At 46.2% G+C, this 23,006-nt stretch overlaps 2 protein-coding genes across 5 annotated transcripts in view; one reads left to right on the top strand and one right to left on the bottom strand.

Annotated features, from left to right (window-relative positions):
• PRXL2B (peroxiredoxin like 2B) lies at positions 1-16,100 on the top strand. Of its 2 annotated transcripts, none has more exons than XM_053400659.1 (7): positions 1-139; positions 4,103-4,307; positions 6,139-6,190; positions 10,924-10,987; positions 11,642-11,717; positions 13,064-13,182; positions 15,883-16,100. In XM_053400659.1, exons 1-7 carry the CDS (start codon positions 80-82, stop codon positions 16,027-16,029), a joined length of 723 nt encoding a protein of 240 aa, XP_053256634.1. In that variant the 5' UTR covers positions 1-79; the 3' UTR covers positions 16,030-16,100. The 2 variants fall into 2 exon arrangements, with proteins under 2 accessions (XP_053256634.1, XP_053256633.1); XM_053400658.1 differs by having other exon boundaries at positions 2-139; positions 15,903-16,100.
• Positions 16,101-21,277: 5,177 nt separating this feature from the next.
• Positions 21,278-23,006, bottom strand: part of MMEL1 (membrane metalloendopeptidase like 1) — a 40,463-nt gene continuing 38,734 nt past the window's right edge. For all 3 annotated transcript variants that reach the window (XM_053400656.1, XM_053400654.1, XM_053400655.1), the window contains exon 23: positions 21,278-22,426. In XM_053400656.1, the coding sequence (XP_053256631.1) occupies positions 22,327-22,426 (100 nt within the window). In that variant the 3' untranslated portion in view covers positions 21,278-22,326. The remainder of the gene's footprint in view (positions 22,427-23,006) is intronic.

The following is a 23,006-nucleotide window of genomic DNA, read 5'->3' as shown; positions in this document are numbered from 1 at the left end:
CTATCAGCTGACGCCGAGCCCATAAAGGGAAAGGGAGCGCGAGACCCAGGGAGAAGGGTGCAGTTTCAGAAGAGCAGAGATGGCGGTGGATTTAGCCAAAGTGGGAGCCAACACGCTGAAGCATGCAGTCAGTGGAGAGGTGAGACCCTTTACATAAGACGACGGGGCGTGTGTCTTGCGCTTTTGTAATTCCGCAGCTGCATAGCAAACGGTGCGATCCGGCAAGTCGCTTGAAATTCTCAGATACCTGCATGGAAAAGCGTTGTGGTTTTGTAACTGCCTAGATATTCCGAGCTCTTGCCTTGAGCTCAGCCAGTCTGTTTGCCCCTCAAGAGTCCTGGGAGAAACGCTGTCGTCGTCTCTCCTCCTGCTGCTTGATCCTTTTTAACGAGAGGTCCTGGGGGCTGATCCCAGAACCTTTGCATGCAAAAGGCATGAGCTTTGCTGCTGGACTCTGGTTTAACCAGCTAACCAACTGAGCTCTTCGTCTCCCATTTCTAAGAGGTTGTTGTGCGTTGTCTTTGGGCGTCTTCAGCGCAGAACTGCCATGCTCTTTGCTTTAAGGGGCGGGGAGCAGTGATGGAAACGGATCGGGGAGAGGGTTTGAAGCTGGTCCACTCTGCAGGGGTGGCTTAATTTGGTTGCTTTCTGATCTTTCCTCCAGAAGAGGAAAGGAGGCTGTGCGTTGTATCTGCTGGTTAGCTAGCTGTACTGGAACGACGTGACATCTTATATTTTTAGCAAACTAGCATCCTGCCATCCTCATTATTCTGCACTCTGGCGGGTTGAAAACCACTCTGTGTGGTCTGACTCACCAACAGTCCTAAGGGCCAATTAGTTTTATTCCCATATTTCAGAAACTTCTGTGGTGAGTGGTTGTAGGGCTGAGAGAAGCTTGCCTTACAAAGGAACTCTGGGCTTTGTGAATGATAGTTCCAAAACAGCATGTTGTGCTTGGTTAATAATGCAGCTATATCTGTCTTGATTCAGGATTATGCCCTGCTAGTTAAGTGAGGTTTACTTCTAGATGAGTGTGTGTAGGATTGCAGCCTTTTGCCTGCTCTAGGGGCCATAGAGAAGGAATAGAGACTGACATAACTTTATCACTTAATTCAGAGTATTGCGCTGGTATAAGCTTATGCTATACTGAGTTTGACCCCTGCTGGAAACTTCATTATTTCAGCAAGACTACCCAAACATATGATTTAGCTGCCTATATTTGTTGTGAAAGTTTTACAGATTTTATCTGTATTTTAATAATTATATTTGTGTGTGGTTTTTAAATAGCTTTGCCAATTTTGGCTGTGTTCTGTCCAGTTTTTATGTATACCACATAGAGGGGTCTAAATATTATAATTTAATTATAATTATAATTAATTTAATTACAATTATATTATTATAATTTATAAAATCTGTAAAATTAATGCCCATTATTCCCTGGTTTACCCTTTCTTCTGTCGTTTCCCATTGTGTCTGTTTCTAGATTGTATCCCCTTGGAGACAGAGACTTGTTTTCTCAAGTGCCATGTAGATGCTGCTACAATTATAAATGCAATTTTCTTAGGAGTATTGCTTATTTGTCCAAGGATGCATTTGAGGAATGTCTCAAATGAGAGTTACCTCCTTTTACTGTCTTTTCCAAACTTTTTTTCTGACTCTTAAAGCATGCATGCAGCATTCCAAGTGCAGTTGTACTCTAGATCTGTACAAAGGCATTAAGAATCATAGTATTGTGGAGTTGGAATAGACGGTCCAACCCCCTGCAATGCAGGAATCTTTCTCCCAAGGTGGGACTCGAACCCACAACCCTGAGATCCAAAGTCTTATGCTCTACTGACTGAGCTATCCCTGGTCTTCTTAGAGAGCTATCTATGATCCTGGCAGTTTTATTTTCAACACTTGTCCTAATGGTCCGCGGTCCTCTTGAGCTGCTGGTCTTGGAGATGGATTTTGGAAGAGGGCTATACTTTTCACACCCTGCTTGGGTGCACAGAGGTCAAATACAGTCCCAGGTGGTGTGAAACTACCAAGGTCAGATTTCATAAATCATGATTTGCAAAGATCCCTTTCCCAATAGGGAGAAAGCAGCTGCCTTAATTAGCACCGCCCCTAGTTTCTACTTACATAGAACACATGGTATTTACCTTGTTTGGTACATACTATTTGGAAAAACAAGATCTGTAGGGCACAATCATGCAATAAACCAGTGGTGCAGAACATCTGGCTTGTTGGCTTAATTAGACCCACGAGGCCTCTTGAGTTGGTCCACCTGGCTGGTTGTTGTTGTTGTTGTTTTGCCAAGCCATTATGCCTCCCCTATACCTGACATACCTGGGATGCGGGTGGCGCTGTGGGTTAAATCACAGAGCCTAGGTTGGCAGTTCGAATCCCTGCCATGGGGTGAGCTCCCGTTGTTCGGTCCCTGCTCCTGCCAACCTAGCAGTTCGAAAGCACATCAAAGTGCAAGTAGATAATTAGGTGCTGCTCCGGCGGGAAGGTACACGGCGTTTCTGTGTGCTGCTCTGGTTTGCCAGAAGCGGCTTAGTCATGCTGGCCACATGACCCAGAAGCTGTACGCTGGCTCCCTCGGCCAATAAAGTGAGATGAGCGCTGCAACCCCAGAGTCGGTCACGACTGGACCTAATGGCCAGGGGTCCCCTTTACCTTTATACCTGACATGCCAGCTGTGGAGCTGATGATTGGGCTCGACTGAAAGGGACGTGCAGGCACCATCTATCAGCTGATTGGCGCCTCGGTAAAACCCTGCATGTGCCAAGACCTGTGCATTCCTCAGCCTGGCCTTCCTTTGTCACCACTAAATAAAACATTGCCTGTGAAATCCATCTGGGGACAGTCCTGCCTGTTACGTCAGAGTCTTGTAGGACTAGTCCTGTGAGTTGTGCTTTGACCATCTGCCAGGCTGTTGCTTGAGCTGCCGTTGTCAGGATTTCACAGTTCGTCAACACCGCATCCCAGCAATTACCTTCCCACTCTTTCAGTCTAAAGCTTGGGTTCCCTTTCAAAACAATGAAACTGCAGAGCAGGCCTGGGGGATCTCTTTGGCTCTGCAGGCCTGATTCTGCTCTGTCCTGACCACGGTGGGCCAACGTTGGCAGGCGGCAGGGAGAACCCACACGTCACCCACCTGATGTTGTGAGGACCCCAGGCAATGATAGACAGGTGGTTTGTCCTGCCCACCAGTCAAAGTCCTTGTTTCCATGCTGTAACACTACCTATGTCACAGATGATGTCAAAGTGGGGAACCCTTTCCCTTCCAAATGTCAGACTGCATTTGCCATGAACCCTGACCATTGGCCACGCTTGCTGGGGCTGATGGGAGTTGTAGTCCAACAATATTTGGGGAGCCAAAGGTTCTGCATATAAACCTTGGTTTAAGTGGCACCTTCCACATGAAGCTTTTGGTTTTTTCCTCCTTAACTGTGAGGCTGAGACTCAACAGCTTAGTACATGCTTGGATGCAGAAGGTACCAGGTTCAGTCCCTGGAATCTCCAGGGAAAGACTCCTGTCCGTGCTGATCTGCTGTCTTGTCAGTGAGTAGACAACATGGAGCAAGAGAGGCAAAGTCCGTCCCTGCACAATGCAGCTTCCTATGCACCAACAGGCCAAGGGTTCAAGGGAAAGAATATCTGCTTTGCATGTATGGTTCAGTGCCGGGCAGCTCCAGGTAGGGCTGGGATAGACTGAAGCTCTGAGGAGCCACAGCTAGTCAATGTAGGCCAATCATGATGCTCTTCAGATGTTACTGGGCTCCAACTCTCATCATCCTCAGCAAGAATGGCCAATGGCCAGGATGATGGAAGTTGTAGTTCAGAAACAACTAGAGAGCCAGCATGATGGGATTTGTAGTCCAGAAACTTCTGGAGGGAGCCAGAACCAACAATTCTGTGTTAGATGGACTTGGTGGAAGACATCTTCCTACATTTCTCAGATGTCTTGAGAAATCTGGCTCTGCAAAAAATAAGGATCAAGCCCCTGTTATGCCCACTTTATTATCCAAGAGCTCTCTCGCTGGGTATTCAAGCCTCATCATGTTCCACAAGTGCGGACAGCCACTTTTATGATCTTGTCTGGTTTTTCCAGGTGGTGGAGCTGAGGAGCATTTGGAGGGACTGTCCTTGCGTGGTGCTGTTCTTGCGCCGCCTCGGGTGCCAGGTGTGCCGCTGGATTGCCAAGGAAACCAGCAAGCTGAGAGAGGTGCTGGAGAGTAACGGTGTCCGCTTAATAGGTGTCGCGCCAGAAAGCCTAGGCCTGCAGGAGTTTCTGGAGGGAAATTACTTTGCGGGAGGTAGGTCTTGGATCGTAGGAGCCCCATGAAGGAAGCGGGAAAGAGACCTTTTGTGGGGTGCTTAAGGCAGGCATGGCCAAACTTGGCCTCCAGCTGTTTTGGGACTACAGTTCCCATCATTCCTGACCACTAGTCCTGTTAGCTAGGGATGATGGGAGTTGTAGTCCCAAAACAGCTGGCGGGACGATATCTTATGACTGATATCAATCATAAGATATCAGTCAAATAAAAAATTAAAAAAGGAATGGAAATGTTTCGAAGAGTATATGTTAAAATATTGTTCTAAGAAAGATATGCTAATATGCCTAGAATAAAAATGTAAAGTATATCTATGAATTGGAAAAGAGAAGAGATAAAACAAATACAAAGAATGATAGATTTGGTGAATGCAAAGATAAAGGTGGAAATAGAGATTCAAAGAAGTAGAATTGTGGCGGATGGAAGCTGCGGGTGGGAGGAATATTATATGATAAGTATGTAATATTTGCTTTCAATATTTTTGGAGTGTCTTCAATCTGTTTTTCTTTCTTTTTGGTTTTTTTTTCTGAACTACTTATTTAAACAAAATAAATAAAACTGAATAAAAGAAAAAAAAACAGCTGGAGGGCCAAGTTTGGCCATGCCAGACTTAAGGGAACCTGCTGTTTGATAGCTGAGCACATGGTCTCTCTTTTGTTTTGAGATGTGTTGAAGCAGACGTTGGAAGTACAACCAATCAGGAATGCCGCAAGCAAAGGTTGGATGGCTAGCCAATTGGGGATGTTGTCAGCAGAGGTTGGCTGGCTAGCCAGTCAGGGATGCTGTGGGAGCAGATATCCTTTCCAGCTCGATTAGATATGCCTCTACTGACATGCCACTCGTATAGGGAAGGCTTGGCTTACAACCCACCAAGCTAACTGCTGGCTGCCCCTGCCCACCTCGGCTCAAAGCAAGAATGCAGAAGTTTGACTGTCCAGCCAATCATCCTCTGTGCCTGGCATGTGAGCAGTATCTGCCTTGCTAGACCTGTGCAAGGATGCTGGAAACCTCCACTCCACATTAAAATTGTATGGAACAGTTTTGTTTCTTTTTAGTCCTAACTTATGTGTAAGAATGGTGTCCTTCGGATCTTGTTGGAACTCCAGCTCCCAACAGCCTCTGTGAACTGGGGATGGTGGGAGTGGGAGTCCAACAATATCTGGGAAGGTCACAGGTTTCCCATTTTGTGTGAAACTGTGTTGGCTTTGTGTTTCTTGAAAGGTGGATGCCTTTGTGACTCTCTCCTGTCTTTTGAGACAAAGAAGTCTAGGGTATAAATTGAGCCCGACAAATGCAGTGGTTTGCATCTAGCTAAGCTCATCTCCGACTAGGCCCCTTGAAATTAATAGACCTAAGTTGTTTATTTTTATTTTTTATTTGTTTATGCCTCATTCTTCAGCTGAAAAAGACTGCCAGGGGGGCTTATGTACTGCCAGTAAAACAAAACAGCCCTTGCCCAAAGGTTTGGAATCTGAAAGAAAAGAAAATGACAGAAAAGAAAAAAGGGACAGGGAGGGAAGAGGAAACCAAGCAAACCCAGGTACCAGTTCTTAAATAGTAGCTCTTGTCATAAGCGGCTGACACAGAAACAGTTCAGGGGATAGGAGATGACTGATGGAACTGGACTTTCAGGAAAGCAGATAGAATGGACCTGTTTATTATCTCTTTCCCACTGAGGCAGCCTGGCAGCAGTTAGTCATCATTAATTCCCATGGGTCTACTCTGAGTAGGAATAACATTGGATGCTCCTTCAGGCTTTTAGGTGGCAGGAAATGTTAGTCTTTGCATTGAGTAACTTCTGGTTTTCTTTCAGAACTCTATCTGGATGAAACCAAACAGTGCTACCAAGATCTCGGGTTCAAAAGGTTTGTTGAATTTTTAGCATGTGTGTTGTGGACTTGAAAAGTCCCATTGAGCATTATTGTTCTTATTAGTTACCCACCCTAAAGTCCCGGGGCAGGTTACGACGTTAAAACACAACATTGAAAACAGTTTGAAACATCTTACAATAACTAAAATCAGGTGGGTCATAAGAGCATTTGTCTCCCTATTAAGTTAAGGTTACCAGATTTTTTTCAAAGAATCCGGGGACACTTTTTTTTTTTTTGAAAAGAAAAGAAAATTATTTTTAAAAAGTTATTACTTCTTAATTATTATTTTCAAATGTCTTCTCTTCTGTGGTCTCCTCTGTTGCACGGCCTTCCTCTGGGCCCCAGCCTGCTCCCTAGGAGCGCTAGCCGCTGTGGAGTAGGCTCAGGTCGGGCCTGGGCTCGGCCATGTGTCCTTGCCCTCCCGGTGCTCTCCTATCTCTCATCCTCAGCAGTGGCAGCAGCGCGGCAAAGTTGGGGCTTCCCTCTTTTTCTCCTTCCTCTTTCTCTCTCTTCCATCTCCTTCTCCTCTCCTCCGTCTCCCTGCATCAGCTCTGAGGTTTTTCCTGGTCCCGGAGCGTCGCTGGGCAGTCGGCCGGATGGCCAGGCGCTCTCACTCCCAGCTCAATTTGGGTCACAGGAGGGTCAACAGTTCCCCCAGTTAATACGCCAGGTGTCCCCGGTTCCCTCTTGGCAGTGGCAGCTGCAGTCTCAGCAGCCCAGAGCCAGCTTGGTAGCGCAGTTGGCTCTGGCAGGCTTCAGGAGCTGCTCGCTGCCGTGGCGCCTGCCATTTGGCCTCACTGGAAGTCCCCACATGTTGAACCAATCACGCAACATTCATTCCCTACTAATAAATCTGCAACACTTCAAATATAAATCCAGGGACATTAAATGAAATCTGGGGACATTCTGGGGACGGATTTTGTCCGGTGACAGATTTGTAAATCTGGGGACTGTCCCCAGGAAACGGGGATGTCTAGTAACCATATATTAAGTATGCTTTGGATCATGGCCATAGTGCCATAGAATCATAGAATTGTAGAGTTGGAAGGGACCCTGAGGATCATCTAGCCCAACCCGCTGTAATGCAGGAATATGCAGCTGTCCCACACGGGGATCGAACCTGTGACCTTGGTGAGAGATTCTGCACAGTTTAACCTAGGCAAAGGCCTGTGGCTCTTCCCCTTGCCCCTCAGAGAACTCAGGCCATTTCTCTGAAATGTGAGCTTTGGGGTTTTAAAAAGGTGTCTGGCTCTTTTCTTTTTGATGACGTAAGGCAGCTTTTTTCAGAATGAGGGCCACAATTCCTTCTGGGCAACCTTCCAGGGACCGTGCAGCGGTAGTGGGAGGGGCCAGAGGCCAAAGTGGGTGGAGCTACTAATACAAAGCTTACCTTTGCACAGTAGGCTAGTCTCTGTGTAGACTTACACTGCATACTCAGTCCTGCACCCACGCAAGAATATTCTGCACTTTTTTCTTCTTTTATGTGGTGGCTACCTCCTCTCTCCCCATAAACATATTGAAATTGAAATACTTTATTGGCACTTGTACAACTTGTATACAGATTACACACGCACCCCCCACTCAGCTCTCTTAGTCTTAATTCCCCTCGTTTACTGACGTACACCCACCAAACCCGAAAGTCAGTTGCCCTGTTGTTATCTTTTCATTCAGCAGCCTAACAGCCCACAGATAGAAGCTGTTCTTTACCCTGTTGGTGCGACTAATCATGCTTCTATATCTTCTGCCTGAGGGCAGGAGATCAAGAAAGTGCCGGCCAGGGTATGAATCATCCCTGAGAATTTTCCTCACTCTCCTGAGGCAATGTTCTTCCGCTATTTCATCCAGCGGATTCACAGGACAGCCCATAATATCTTGTGCTGTATTCACCAACCTCTGTAGGCTCTTCATATCAGTTGATGTCAAACCAGTGTACCACACCATGATGCAGTATGAAAGGACACGTTCTACTGTAGAAGGAGATCATCAAATGTTGATTGACATCATTCTTCTGCAATACTCTGAGGAGATGGAGTCTCTGTTGGGCTTTCTTAACCACCTGGGTTGTATTTATTTTCCAACTAAGGTCTTCACTGAGATGAACTCCTAGGAATTTAAAGGAAGAGACTCTCTCCACACAGCCCTTCCCCATGTACAGCGGGGCTAGTTCTCCTCTCTTCCTCAAAGAATATTGAAATGATGCTAGGTCCAGAGCATTGTGGAGGTTGCAAAATAATAGCCATGCTCTCAACACGGTTTCTGCACTTGCAACAGCACCAGAAAATAAAACTGTTCTTGCCACTTCTAATGGTGAGCCCCACCCTGAGAAACCTAGATATCATCTCCCCCTCTCAATTTCTCTTTTTTTTTTTAAATATGTTTTATTAATTTTCCATACACTTATGCCACATTAACATTTTACATTAAACTTTTCGGTTTTTTGACTTCCATCGGCTTCTTTGCCAATCATTCAAATTCTGATTTTTTAAATACACATTTCCTAATTTCAATATTGCCTTTATACCGTCCCCCCTCTTATATTTTGCTTTTTTACAATGTTTCTTATTCTGTTACAGAGCTTCTTTAAATGCCACTAACGTTATTCCATTATCACTTATACATTCCCAGTATTCCACTAATTTTCTCCAGTCCTCGATGAATTTTTGATCTCGTTGATATCTAATCTTCCCAGTCAGTTTATCAAGTTCCGCATAGTCCATCAGCTTCATTCTCCATTCCTCCAATGTTGGTATTTGTTCTTGTTTCCATTTCTGGGCCAGTAGTATTCTTGCCGCTGTCACTGCATATTGGAAAATTTTATGATCCTTTCTATTTATTTCATCACCAACAATTCCTAAGAGAAAAGCCTCTGGTTTCTTAACAAATGTATATTTCAACATTTTTTTCAACTCGTTATATATCAATTCCCAGAAGCTTTTCACTTTCTTACATTCCCACCACATATGAAAAAATGTACCATCTTTTTCTTTACATTTCCAACACTTCTTACATGTTTTGTACATTTTTGCAAGTTTTACTGGTGTAATATACCATCTATATATCATTTTCATAACATTTTCCTTTAATGCAGTACATGCAGTAAATTTAATGCTTTCACTCCATAGTTTTATCCAATCGTTAAATTGTATATTATGTCCAATATCTCTGGCCCATTTTATCATAACTGATTTAACTTCTTCATCCTTTGTATGCCATTCCAACAATATCTTATACATTTTGGATAAGATTTTATATTCATTATTTATTATCTCTATTTGAAATTTAGAATCCTTCTCTGCATATCCATACTCTTTAAAATCTTTCTTAAACATTTCATTTATTTGGAAATAATGTAGCCAGTCATACACAACCTCTTTCACTTCTTCATATGGTTTCATTTTCCATTTCCCCCCTTCTTTAATAATCAAATTTCCATATGTAATCCAATTCTTTCTCATATTAATTTTTTTAACAGTCATAACCTCTAACGGAGACAACCAGTGTGGAGTTTTTGTTTCCAGTAGGTTTTTATACCTCTCCCATATTTCTATTAACGATCCTCGAAAAATATGATTTCCAAAACCTCTATGGATTTTCTTCTTTCCAGCCCATAAATACGCGTGCCATCCAAATCTATTATCAAATCCTTCCAAATCCAGCAACTCTGTATTTTCTAATTTTATCCATTCCTTTAACCAACAGAGACATGAGGCTTCATAGTACAGTTTCAAATCTGGCAAGGCGAAGCCACCTCTTTCTTTTGCATCAGTTAATAACTTAAATTGAATTCTTGGCTTCTTTCCCTGCCAGATATACCTCGAAATCACTCTTTGCCATTCTTTAAAAACCCCAGTCCCCTTGATTATTGGAATCGTTTGATACAAAAACAATAGTTTTGGTAACACACTCATCTTTATCGTTGAAATCCTTCCCCAAAATGACAATTTCATTCGTCCCCACACATCCAGATCTTTCTTTATCCCATTCCACACTGGTATGTAATTATTCTGATATAAATCTATATTCTTGGGGGTTATCCAAATACCTAAATATTTCACCTTTTTCACCACCTCTATACCAGTTTGTTGCTGTATATTTTCTATCTTATCTAAACCCATATTCTTAACAATTATTTTAGTCTTTTCCCCCTCTCAATTTCTCCAGCCGCTGAATCAGTTAGAGAATTTCAGGGTGCCATTCGCACAAACCTCCATACCAAAAGCTGGGGCATGTAGTCTTAAGAACACAGGAAGTGACCTTAGACAGAGTCAGACCATCGGTCCATCTAGCTCAAAACTGTCTATGCTAGCCTTTCTCAACTCATCACCCCTAGCTAGCAAGGCCAGAGTTCAGGGATGATGGGAGTTGTAGTCCAACAACGTCTGGGGACCCACAGGTTGAGAACTGCTGGTCTATGCTAGTGTTTCTCAAACTTGGGTCTCTAGCAGTTGCCAGACTACAACTTCCATCATCCCTGACTGCTGGTCCTGCTAGCTAGGGATGATGGGTGTTGTAGTCCAAGAACAGCTGGAGACCCAAGCTTGAGAAACACTGGTCTACACTGACTGGCAGTGGCTCTACAGCACTGCAGACAGAGGACATTCCCAGCCCTATATAGAGATTCTTAGGATTGAACCTGGGACCTTCTGCCTGCAAAGCCACCACTCTTGAAAATAATGTTCCACCTGTGTCCCTAATGTTTTGACTCTAACTTGCCTTCCTCCTTTTAGGTACAATGCCTTAAGTATAGTCCCTGCAGCTCTGGGGAAGCCTGTCCGACAGGTCATCACAAAGGTCAGTTGGTGAAAACTGTTGCCAGCAGAGGAACAGTTTGACATCCCTGGGGGTTGTTAGTTAAAATGGATGATGCCCTGCATGAAATTGAAGGACCGTGGTCCACCTAGCCTGTGCTGTTTGCACTAGCTGTGGTGAATTTGTGGTCCCCTCCAAACAGCTCTCAAGGAGGATACAAAGCAGGATGGGTGAATGGTGTAGCTTGGGAGAGCTCCAGGGGCCTGATGGAAAGGCCAGGAGGGCCAGATTTGATTCCTGGGCTTGAGGCTTGGCATCCCTGTTCAAAGCCTTATTGGCAATTCCCAAACCACCAAGTCCAAGTGTGTTTGTCACTTTTCTGATTTGCTGTGCTGGCAAAAAGTATGTTTAAAGATTTCGGAGTGGGGAACAAGCAGCTCCTATTTCCATTGTGAGCCCCCTCAAACATTGCATTTAAATGGTCTCCAAAAGCACTGGAAAATGTTCCAGCTGATACTTCCCCAGCATTTGGCCTCACCGTTGAGCTAGGGACCCTCCAGAAATCTGAAGGTTTGTCCTTAGACTTGGCCTCCAGTGGGATTTGGAGGATGCTGCGTAACTTCTGAAAAAGCCTCTTTAACGGATGGGGATTGGGGCCTGGGCTTTTATCTTCTCTTCCTCCCCACCCCGCTGCAGGCAAACGCTGCCGGTATTCAAGGCAACTTTTCTGGAGATCTTCTGCAGAGCGGTGGGACGCTGATAGTTGGCCGAGGTAAGGGGGCAACCTTCCACTGCCATGGCTCAATTTCTGTTAATGGGGATTGGTTTTTTGCACACTGCAAAGACAACATAAATGGTTTAGAAAATATATAACATTAGCTTGTTTTGGGGAAGGGATGTAGCTCAGTGGTAGAGCATCTGATTTGCATGCAAAAGGTTTCACCATCAATCTTCAATGCCTGCAGGTAGGGCTGGGAGAATAATTTTGCGTGAAACTCTGGAGAGCTGCTAGGGAAAAGTTGTGGAGAGTAGATATGAAATACAACAACAACAACAACAACAACAACAACAACAACAACAACAAACACTTATACCTTGCCCATCTGGCTGGGTTTCCCCAGCCACTCTGGGCAGCTTACAACAAAAGATTAAAATACAATAATTCATCAAATATTAAAAACTTTAGATGTCTTCTAAAAGTCAGATAGTTGTTTATTTCTTTAACATCTAATGGGAGGGGTACTGGTTGGTTGCTGTGTAATAGAAGATGCTACCATAGACAGACCCAGCAGGGTTCTTGAAAGATGTCCATTGCTCTCTTCCAGGAGCAAGATGAGGGCAGAAAACATTTCACAGGAACACAGGCATCTGCCTTAATTTTGTATATTTATTTAGAGCGTTTGTACCCTGTTCTTCAGCCAAAAATCAAAATCAAAAACAAGACACTTCCTCAAACAAACAAACGACACACAAGGGAAAAGGGGTGAGGAGGGAAGAGGAAAACAAAACTCAAAACTCAGGCACCAGTTTCTAGACAGTTGTTTCTCTATTGAACAGCTGGCATAGTTCAGGGGCAGGAGGTGCCTGATGGAGGTGGTCCAAATGCAACGAGCCTTTTGCTTCCTATCTCTCCTGCTGAGGAAGCCTGGTGCCTCCAGATGACATTGTTGTTAGCTGCCCTGAGTCCGGCTTCAGCTGGGGAGGGCGGGATATAAATAAATTATTATTATTATTATTATTATTATTATTATTATTATTATTATTATATTTAAAGGGAAAGGAGACCTGATGATCCATTCAGCCTTGCATTGCCCACAGCCAGGCTTCCTCAACCTCAGCCCTCCAGATGTTTTTGGCCTACAACTCCCATGATCCCTAGCTAGCAGGACCAGTGGTCAGGAATGATGGGAACTGTAGTCTCAAAACATCTGGAGGGCTGAGTTTGAGGAAGCCTGGCCCATACTGACTGGCTCTTCAGAAACAGGATGTTCTCCCAGCCCTACTTGGAGATGCCAGGCATTGAAGCTGCGACCTTCTACATGCAAAGCAGGGGCTAAGACTAGCGTTCCACAGCTAGTACCTGTTTACCTCTTCTCTCTCTCTCCCCTGTCATTCCAGGAGGGGAGAATCTGCTTTTGTATTCTGCTCAGGAGTCCCCCGGTGACTACCTTCCCTTGGAGTCTATCGTCACTGCCCTTGGCATCTCTGCAAATGTAGAAGAAGGAGCAAAGCCTCAGGTGAGCAGCTCTCTGTCTTAGAGATCACCCTTGGCTCCTACCCTTCCTCCAAGGTCTTTGGGGACAGCATATGAAACCAGTAGTCCAGGGGTGGAGCCGGATGAGGCCCTCTGCACCTCTTCCCCTGGCCCTTGGGCCCCACCCATTACCAGCCATGCCGCACACTCTCCTTAAGAGTGTACAGTGGTACCTTGGGTTAAGAACTTAATTCATTCTGGAGGTCCATTCTTAACCCGAAACTGTTCTTAACCTGAAGCACCACTTTAGCTAATGGGGCCTCCCACTGCTGCCACACCACTGCTGCACATTTTTTGTTCTCATCCTGAAGCAAAGTTCTTAACCTGAGGAACTATTTCTGGGTTAGCGGAGTCTGTAACCTGAAGCTTATGTAACCTGAAGTGTATGTAACCCGAGGTACCACTGTATATGCCTGGCAGAAAGGTTTCTCAAACTATGCTCATGCCTCTGGTCCCATCCACCATGAGCTTGTTGACCTGGAAAGGTTGCCCACACAGGATTCTGCCCCTTGGACTGGGAAAAGGTAACCCTATGTATCTTGTGGCAGGGAGTTCCATAGTTTAACGACGTGCTGTGTGAAGGAAGTACATCCGTTGCCCTGAACTGCCACTTCATCATACAAATTTACAGGACGGACGCATTTGGAGTACTGTGTACAGTTCTGGTTGCCTTACCTCAGAAAGGATACTGTAGATCAGGCTTCCTCAAACTCGGCCCTCTAGATGTTTTGAGACTACAATTCCCACCATCCCTGACTACTGGCCTGCTAGTTAGGGATCATGGGAGTTGTAGGCCAAAAGCATCTGGAAGGCCGAGTTTGAGAAAGCCTGCTGTAGAGCTGGGAAATGTTCAAAAAAGGGCCACCAAGCTGATCAAGGGGATGGGGTAAATCCCCTGTGAGGAAAATGTAGAACAGTATAGGCTTCTTAGGTTAGGGAAAAGGCAAATCTGAGGCAATGTGATCATGAAATCATACTACTGTAGAGTTGGAAGGGACCAGAAGAGTCATCTAGTCCAACCCCCTGCAATGCAGGAATATTTTGTCCTACGTGGGACTCAAACCCACAACCCTAAGATTAAGAGTCCTATGCCCTGCTGACTTGAGCTGCCCAGGAGTGTTTTAAAGGTGTTTAAAATGATGCAAGGTGTAGGCAGGGAAGACTTTGCAGTGTGAGAGACTGTGAGAAGAAAGGAAAGCTCCCAGGTGAGAGCTTGGAGGGTCCACCATTTTCTGTGAGAGAAAAGGGTTAAGAGCTACCTTTGAGAGGGGGCTCTGCATTTGCTTTTTCTTTCTCTGGTTTTGTTTTTATTTAGATGAGTTTATTTTATTGTATGGCCCTCCCATCAGATGTCAAGGAAATAACTATCCGACTTTTAGGAGACATCTGAAGGCAGCCCTGTTTAGGGAGGTTTTTAATGTGTGATGTTTTATTCTGTTTTTAAGGTTCTGTTGAAAACCACCCAGAGTGGCTGGGGAAATCCAGCCAGATGGGCGGGGTAGAAATAATAAATATTATTATATCATGTAAAAGCTTTAATAAAACCTTAATGGAAAAAATACCGGTAATAAATAAAATGATGCATTGTGTAGAGTAAGTACAAAACAGTCCCCCCCCCTCTCCCTTAACACTAGAACTTAGACATTCAATGAAGTTGGAAGGTTCAGACAAAAGAAAATACTCCTTCACACAGTGCCTGGTTAAACTATGGAACTCACTCCCACAAGGTGTAGTGATGATTGCCGACTTGGACAGCTTTAAGAAGGGGACAAATAGTTAGAGAATGAGGCCACTAGCCACAATGACTACATGCTATTTCCTCTGTCAGAGGCAGTAAAGCTCTTAATACCACTTGCTATGAAGGACAGAAGAGGAGAGTGCTGTTATCCTTGGGTTCTCCTGGCAGGCTTCCCTTCCCACTGGATGCTGGACTGGATGAGCCATTGGCCTGATCCAGCTGCAAGGTTCTTACATTCATACCCCATCCCTACTGCAGACAGTCCTGATCTATGTAGGCCCCATGGTCCCAACTTGGTATAAGCCTAAAGCAACTTCCTATAGTAAAGGTAAAGGGACCCCTGACCATTAGGTCCAGTCGTGACCGACTCTGGGGTTGCGGCGCTCATCTCGCTTTATTGGCCGAGGGAGCCGGCGTACAGCTTCCAGGTCATGTCCAGCATGACTAAGCCACTTCTGGCAAACCAGAGCAGCACACGGAAACGCCTTTTACCTTCCCGCCAGAGTGGTACCTATTTATTTACTTCCACTTTGAGGTGCTTTCAAACTGCTAGGTTGGCAGGAGCAGGGACCGAACAACGGGAGCTCACCCTGTGGCAGGGATTCGAACTGCCGACCTTCTGATCGGCAAGTCCTAGGCTCTGTGGTTTAACCCACAGCACCACCCGCATCCCTAAGGCAACTTCCTATACTCCCCTGTAAACGGAGGGCTTCTTGAATCTGATGACGACTTTAGCAAATGTGCAATTGGAAACTAGGCTCTTCAAAATTAGGTGGTGAAACCTTGTGTCGACTTAATGCAGGTCACAGAGCAATTTTTAGTGAAGCTGAGACAGAAAAACAGATGGCGTTTTAAATCTGAAGATGCTAAATATACCAGGCATTGTGCAGGGATGGGGGGAGGAAGGGGCTGAGTATTTCTTTTGCAATAAACAATTGGACCAAGTCCCTTTCTCTGTTCTGCAGTGCACCAGCGAGGCCTGTAGCAGATGAAGAAGAAAGCGACCAAACTGCTAACAGCCTCTTGTTCTCCTCCCCGTCTCCCCTTTTCACATTTCAAATGAAGACCAAGCTGTTTGTCATAGTAGGGTGATGATGTTCTGTCCCGTTTTGTAAATCTGCCCGACGAAGAATGAATAAACTTGTTGCCAATTGGTTACCATGCTACTGGTGTTAATCAGCTGCTTTTGGGTGCAGGGAAGCACAATGTCCTGTGGTGTCCATCTCCTCAACACTTGATGTGCACTTGATGTGGAGCTTCCAATTTGACTGTCGTTTTGGGGGACAATTGGTGGACTTCTGTGACATGGCACCCCGCCACTGCTCCTGAGAGATCTTGCTTCTCTAAGGGAACACACATGCAAATCCATTCCTGGTTTTCTTTGTTCCCTCTCTCTTCCCACACCTGCCCCTCATTTTCTGTGCATTCGAATTGAGAAAAGAAACAAGAGCAGCCCTTTTGTTGTTAAAAATAATAATCTGAGTCTCCATAACACTGGGATATGGAGTCTTTGGTTGTCTCTACTGTATGTTGTTGGACTCGCATTCCCATCAGCCCCAGCCAGAGGATGGGCAGGGATGATGGATGTTGTAGTCTAGCAACATGCAGAGGGTCCACAGCTGCCCCACCCCTGGTTTGATCTCTTGCTTGTATACTACAAATGGGCCAGCAATCTTGCAAGGGGTTTCCCCTGCGGAGGTTTGAAGGAGAAGTTGGCCAGTCTTGTCAGACATTGCAATCTTCTCTGTGGACTGCAAATTAGAATGTGTGGAGTGCTTCTGTGGGAGAGGGCCACAGCTCAGTGGTATGCTTTGTGTGCAGAAAGGTCCTAGGTTCAATCCACACCATCTTGAGATAGGGCTGGGAATGTCCCAAACCCTGGAGATCTGCTGGCCATCAGTAGGGATAGTGCTGAGCTTGATGGACCCAATGGTCTGACACAGGATAAGGCAGCTTCCTCTGTAGGTATAAGCTACAGGGGAAGAGGATGTTGAGGGGGCTCAGAACTTACAGGGTTAAGAGTTCTGAGTGATGACGCCTCACATTCTGAGGGCGGGCAGAGAACACGGAAGGGGCGTGGATTTCTCCGTGTGCTTTCAGTCTGCGTGTTAGGCTCCATGGAGAAAGGAGCAACATGAGCTGCGTCTCACCGGGAAGATTTACGATGTGTTGATTTGTACAGCAATAAAGACTTTAAGATAAGGACACTGCAGTGTTCAGCCTGAGTTATTGCCTTCACACGAAGAACGTTCAAGCTTCTCTTCCGCTGTGTTTTATGCTCTGCTGAGTCAAAGGTCCCGGGGGGAAGACCAGAGCTGCGCGAGGGAAGTGTGCCGGACCCCCCCGGTCGAACTTGACCCCCCGAATAGGTTATGGAGATCAGCAATAAAGATGAGCAACGTTCGTGCGTGTGAGGAGGAGGCCAGCCGATGAGACGCTGGGAAAGAGAAACTGCAGGCAAAGAGTCTTGAGAGTGCCCAGGCTGTTTGGCAGGAGCTGAGAGGGGTTTGCAGAGAAACCACAGCAGAAGCCAAAGGCCATTTTCCCAACTGCAGAAAAGCCTCAAGGAGAGCTGCTGGAAAGGTTGGGGGGGCAGCGAAGACCAAAGGCACGTTTGAAAAGTTTTCCACTCGGAGATGTTTTGTTTGCGGTTCTCCGGAGCACCTGCGCCGAAGCTGTCCACAGCGAGACAAAGGGCAGGAATGTCCCAAGGACACTTCCCATGGGAACCAGCCGGGTTTCCATGGCAACACAGGGAGCAGACGTGGGGGCGTTTTTCAACTGTCTGCTTCGATGGCGGTTTTGGATAACACCACCTGCTGCGAGAGCTCCAAGGTCGGGAGGAGCAGGAAGTCAGTTGCTAAGGCAACAAAGAAGGACAACTCCAGTGGGGGGAGGGCCCTACGTTGGGTTGTTGACTCAGCTGCGAATGCCCATTTGGTAACAGCGCCACCTGCTGGACAAATGTGGAACTGCAAAGCTGTTTCAACTGAGAAAACTGTTAGTTTTGCTACAGGTGCACAGGGCCGTGTAACCCATATTTCTAACTTGTTTGTCTCTTTTTTACAGGCTGAATTGAAGGTTTATGTTCTCCCTGAGATAAAACATTGCTTGCTGTCTGTACCTTCTCTTTTACAGGAGGGATATTCTGTGAGTTTTGAAAATAATGTTTGCACCATTTCCAGAGGTGGGAGGCAGCTCGTAAGTGTTGAGAGAAATCAGAACAACCTCTTTGTTCTGGAATCACCTCTCGAGGGTGAGGGGAAAGCCACTGACCAAACTCATGTGTCGTGTGCTTGCGTGTGGCACAAGAGGATGTCACATGGGTCCTGTGAGGACGTCCAGATGTTATCAGAGTGCACCAAAGGTTGCAAGGTAAAAGAATGTGGTAAACCTTTGAATTGCAAGGCTTGCAGAAAAGCCAGAAACAAGGGATTTAATGATCCCAGGGTGGAGAGGGTCACCACAAAGCCTTTTGAGCTTGTGCATGCAGACCTTTTAGGTATGCCACAGCCAAGTCTGGGCAAGGCCAAGTGGCTGATGGTGCTGACAGATGATTTTACTAGGAACGCATGGGCGTTCACGCTGAGAACGAAGGATGAGGCAACGCAACTGATCAAAGATTGGGTTGCTGAAGTGGAACTAAGGTTCTCCACCAAGGTGCAAGGTTTCCAGTTTGACCGAGGTTCAGAGGTCACTGGGTCTGCTCTAAAGGGTTTCTTTCGCCAGAGGGGGATACGTCACAAGGTGACTTCTCCTCAGGAGAGTGGCGTGGCAGAGCTGAGGAGTAAAGCTCTGGTCCGAGCATCCGAGATTCTACTGGATGACTCTGGTTTGCCTCACAGTTTTTGGGGGGAGGCAGTAAAAACGGCCAATTTCACGATGAACAGGTGCTACAATGCAGTGGTAGGTGACACCCCGTATTTCTTGCTCAACGGACAGAAGCCGCTTGTGCATTTCTTTCGCACTTTTGGTTGCAGGGCCATGGTGCCTGTACCAAAGTGGTTGCAGCAAGAAGGTGGTCCAAAGTACCAGGAAATGATCTTCTGTGGGTATGAACCCGCGACCAAGGGGTGGAGATTCGCATACCCAGAAGGTGATCAGACCAAGCTTCTGGTCAGTAAACAGGCTGAGTTCTTTGAGCAGGATGGTTGGGCAAGGCGCAAAGCGCGCTCTGACGTTCACTCAGATTGTCTGTCTGACTCTGAGGAGGAAAGAGAGCCAGAGCCTGAACCTGCTGGTGGAGACCAGGACCCTGAACAGAGTAGGGTGTCTCCACAGGTTGTTAAGGGAGTGTCCAAGAGTGAGCCCTCATCTCCTGTGCGCATAATGGAGAAAGCTCACAGACGTGTCAAGTCAGAGGGGGAGTCTTCTGATGAGGAAGACGCACATGCTGGCCCCAGTGGGTCAGGAGGAGAACCCCAGTTTGTGCCCAGGCGGTCTTCAAGGGCAACAAAGGGAATTCCACCTGAAAGGTTTCAGGTCACAAATGCGTGGGTTGGTTTCGCACAGTGCGAACCTGAGGTTTGTGAGGTTCAACAGGTGCCTAACAATGATGCCAGGAAGGGGCGGAAGGCAATGGGGAAGGTGTTGAACACTCAGAAGTCCCCTCAGAACGTGATTCGAGAGGGGGTGTTGAGGGGGCTCAGAACTTACAGGGTTAAGAGTTCTGAGTGATGACGCCTCACATTCTGAGGGCGGGCAGAGAACACGGAAGGGGCGTGGATTTCTCCGTGTGCTTTCAGTCTGCGTGTTAGGCTCCATGGAGAAAGGAGCAACATGAGCTGCGTCTCACCGGGAAGATTTACGATGTGTTGATTTGTACAGCAATAAAGACTTTAAGATAAGGACACTGCAGCGTTCAGCCTGAGTTATTGCCTTCGCACGAAGAACGTTCAAGCTTCTCTTCCGCTGTGTTTTATGCTCTGCTGAGTCAAAGGTCCCGGGGGGAAGACCAGAGCTGCGCGAGGGAAGTGTGCCGGACCCCCCCGGTCGAACTTGACCCCCCGAATAGAGGAATGCAGTGAGTGTTGGGAAATATGCCTCCATGTGCTCACTAAGGCTGTGTATGCTTCAGATGGGTATGTTTCACCTAGAGAAGAGGAGATGTGATATAATGAACATCTACAAGTATCTGAAGGGTTGCCATGTGGAAGATGGAGCAAGCTTGTTTTCTCCTCTCCTGGTCCAGAGGATAGGACACAAAACAATGGATTAAAATTACAAGGAAGGAGATCCCGACTAAACATTAGGAAGAACTTTCAGGTGGTAAGAGCTCTTTGACAGCGGAATGGACTGCCTTGGATGGTGGTGGATGACTCGCCTTCATTGGAGGTTTTAAAAACTAAGTTACAGGGCTTTGGACTAGGGGCTCTTCCAATTCAAGAATTCTATGGTTCTATAATAGTTACAACTGGATTTGTGAAAATGGGGTTTTCAAGCATTCATTGCTTAGGCATTTGTTTGGGTTGGGGGCCGCATGCAGCATGTAGAGGACCTACTCTGCCTGTAAAAAGTCCCAGGTTCAATCCCTAGCTTCTCTAGGTAGGGCTTGGAAAGACCACCCTATTCCCTCATCTAACCTCAGAGGGCTACTGCAAATTGGTGCAGACCATGCTCTAGAAAGATATGGCGTGCTGCATTTGTGCTGCTGGGCCTTCTATCTTACCCAGCCCTCTGGACGACGTGGAGTTTCCGTATTCCAATAAGCCAGTGGAAAGCATTTAAAAGAAAAGATGTGCCAGGGAACCAATGGATTTTAGCATCACTTTACAGCAAAAGCTGACAGGCTGAAGAGACAGTTCACCATATGAAAGCCAAGACACGTTGCTACCTTTCACAAGAGGTCATCACAATGCAAGCTGCGGGGAATTTCATGGCAGCGTACCGAGCCATTCGATCTACTGTTGGGTAGAGGGTATGGACGTTCCCTAACACCCCCCCCCTGCTGCTGTGCAGTCCCTCCAGCTCTTTTGGTTGGACTTGCATGGGTAGCACACCCTAACCCCCACCACCCCTCCTGGCTGGAAAAAAAGGCAGGTAGAATTGCCAGGCAGGCTTGTTGTGCAAGCAGTCCCCCTATCGGCAAACTCCGTTGCTGAGTGCCAGCAGGATTGCAGCTCAAAATGGGGCCACTGAGAACGGAAAATCATCAGAGGTGTTGATGGAAGTCAAAAATATTGTATAAGATGTGAAGATATGCTGTATGACTGTTGGAACTGATATGTTAAAAAATTAATAAAAATGTATATAAAAAACCAAAAAACCAAAATGGGGGCACTGAGGAGGAGGTCTTGGCATGCTTGAAACTCATGGTTTGCAGAAATAGAGCATATATGTGTGTGTGTGTGTGTGTGTGTGTGTAGGGGAACCTAATGGATGCAACCCTCCCTCACACATGCTGCAAAAAAACTCCCAGCCCAATGAGGGCTGAACAGGTTTGGGGATCATAGAGGAAAATAGGAAGAAAGGAAAAGAAATTGATAAGGGGGATGGAATGGAGTACCTGGAAGAGGACATGGCTGACTCGCACCATGAAGTTAATGAGCTGCAGCGCAGTAGTAGATCATCTGCTTTATAGGCAGATGGTCTCAGGTTTAACAGGCTATCAACAGTGGAAGTGACTGCTGCAGAAAATCACAGGATCGTACAGTTGGAGTGAGCCCTGAGGGTCATCCGGTCCAACCCCCTACAATGCTACGATTATTTTTTACTGGAGGTACTAAAGCAGGGAATCTGTCAGGGATGCTGGAATCGCATTCTGCACAGCAGATTCTGTGTTGAGTAAGGAGGTTGGACTTGATGGTCTCAGGGATACATCCCCATAATTCTATGACTTATATGCATACTTGTCTGATTGAGAGCAAGGCTGTGTGCAAAAAGCAGCATTAATTGGGAATTAAATGAGATTGTGCAGCTAGGAGGGGTTGGTGGATCGATCCCATCCTCAGACAAAGATGAACACAGTAGCAGCATGGGGTGAGGGAGCCTCAATGATACTCTGCCAAACTTCCAAAAGGCATAAGACATATTAAAAGTAATACTCCTTGCTGAAAAATAGAACTGTCTTTTGTTCTGAAGTAGCTAATCTTTTGAACCCTGATGTATCTTAATAACAGTCAACGTCTTGAGAGAGTCTTTTTTCTTCTTTCTTTCCTGAAGCAACACAGGTGGCATGTCAAAACACTAGTGCTTAGTCCACTTTGAGTCACCGCACTCACAACTGTAGCTTGACCCACCATTGCTGCGATAGTTGCACCGTAAATCGTGGCTGTGATTGAACTGGAGCAGGCAAGGGGAAGAGACAAAATAGACCACCAGGCACGTCATTGGCGAAACCCGAACAAATTCGGACAATGGAGGTCTGACTGTAGAGGCCAAGTCCTTTGGCTACCAGATCCTGCATTTCTCAGCGGGGTGCATGGCTGTGCCCTTTTTGCAGTGAAACACTTCAGAAAAGGCTTCAAAGTTTTGCAAGGAGCCCATCACCCTAGGAGGGAAGAATAGAAGAGGGAAAGAAGCTGAGGGTTGGAAAGGAATGTGTGGGATTAGGTGAGAACCACAGGAGGGCCTTTTCTTTTACAAAATGCATAGAACTTGGAGTGGTTGAAAGTGATCTTTCCTTATGGCAGCTTCACCACTAATTGACCTGCCACTTACGGCTTTAATTGCACATGACATTAATTACGTGGTGAGTTTTTCTAAAATTAAAGAGTGGTTGGGGGCGATTGTCATGTACGCCAGAGCAAACATGTGAAGGATCGCAATAGTGACATAATTCTTTCCCCTGCCCCCTTGGGGAAGGTAATAATGCTCCCCTTGGCAAACATTAAAGGTAAAGGGGCCCCTGACCATTAGGTCCAGTTGTGGCAGACTCTGGGGTTGCAGTGCTCATCTCGCTTTATTGGCCGAGGGAGCCGGCATACAGCTGTGGCCAGCACGACTAAGCCGCTTCTGGCGAACCAGAGCAGCGCACGGAAACGCCGTTTACCTTCCTGCCAGAGTGGTACCCATTTATCTATTTGCACTTTGATGTGCTTTTGAACTGCTAGGTTGGCAGGAGCAGGGAC

This window comes from Podarcis raffonei, chromosome 8 (genome assembly GCF_027172205.1).
Source record: "Podarcis raffonei isolate rPodRaf1 chromosome 8, rPodRaf1.pri, whole genome shotgun sequence".
Lineage (NCBI taxonomy): Eukaryota > Metazoa > Chordata > Lepidosauria > Squamata > Lacertidae > Podarcis > Podarcis raffonei.
The sequence above is the reverse complement of the archived record's forward strand: the minus strand, read 5'-3'. Positions and strand labels throughout refer to the sequence as shown.

Excerpts from the sequence above, each read along its gene's own strand:
- PRXL2B (XM_053400659.1), top strand. The coding sequence starts at position 80 with ATGGCGGTGGATTTAGCCAAAGTGGGAGCCAACACGCTGAAGCATGCA. Across the intron at positions 140-4,102 it reads AGCATGCAGTCAGTGGAGAG|GTGGTGGAGCTGAGGAGCAT; the intron begins GTGAGACCCTTT and ends TGGTTTTTCCAG. Across the intron at positions 13,183-15,882 it reads AAGAAGGAGCAAAGCCTCAG|TCCCTTTCTCTGTTCTGCAG; the intron begins GTGAGCAGCTCT and ends AATTGGACCAAG.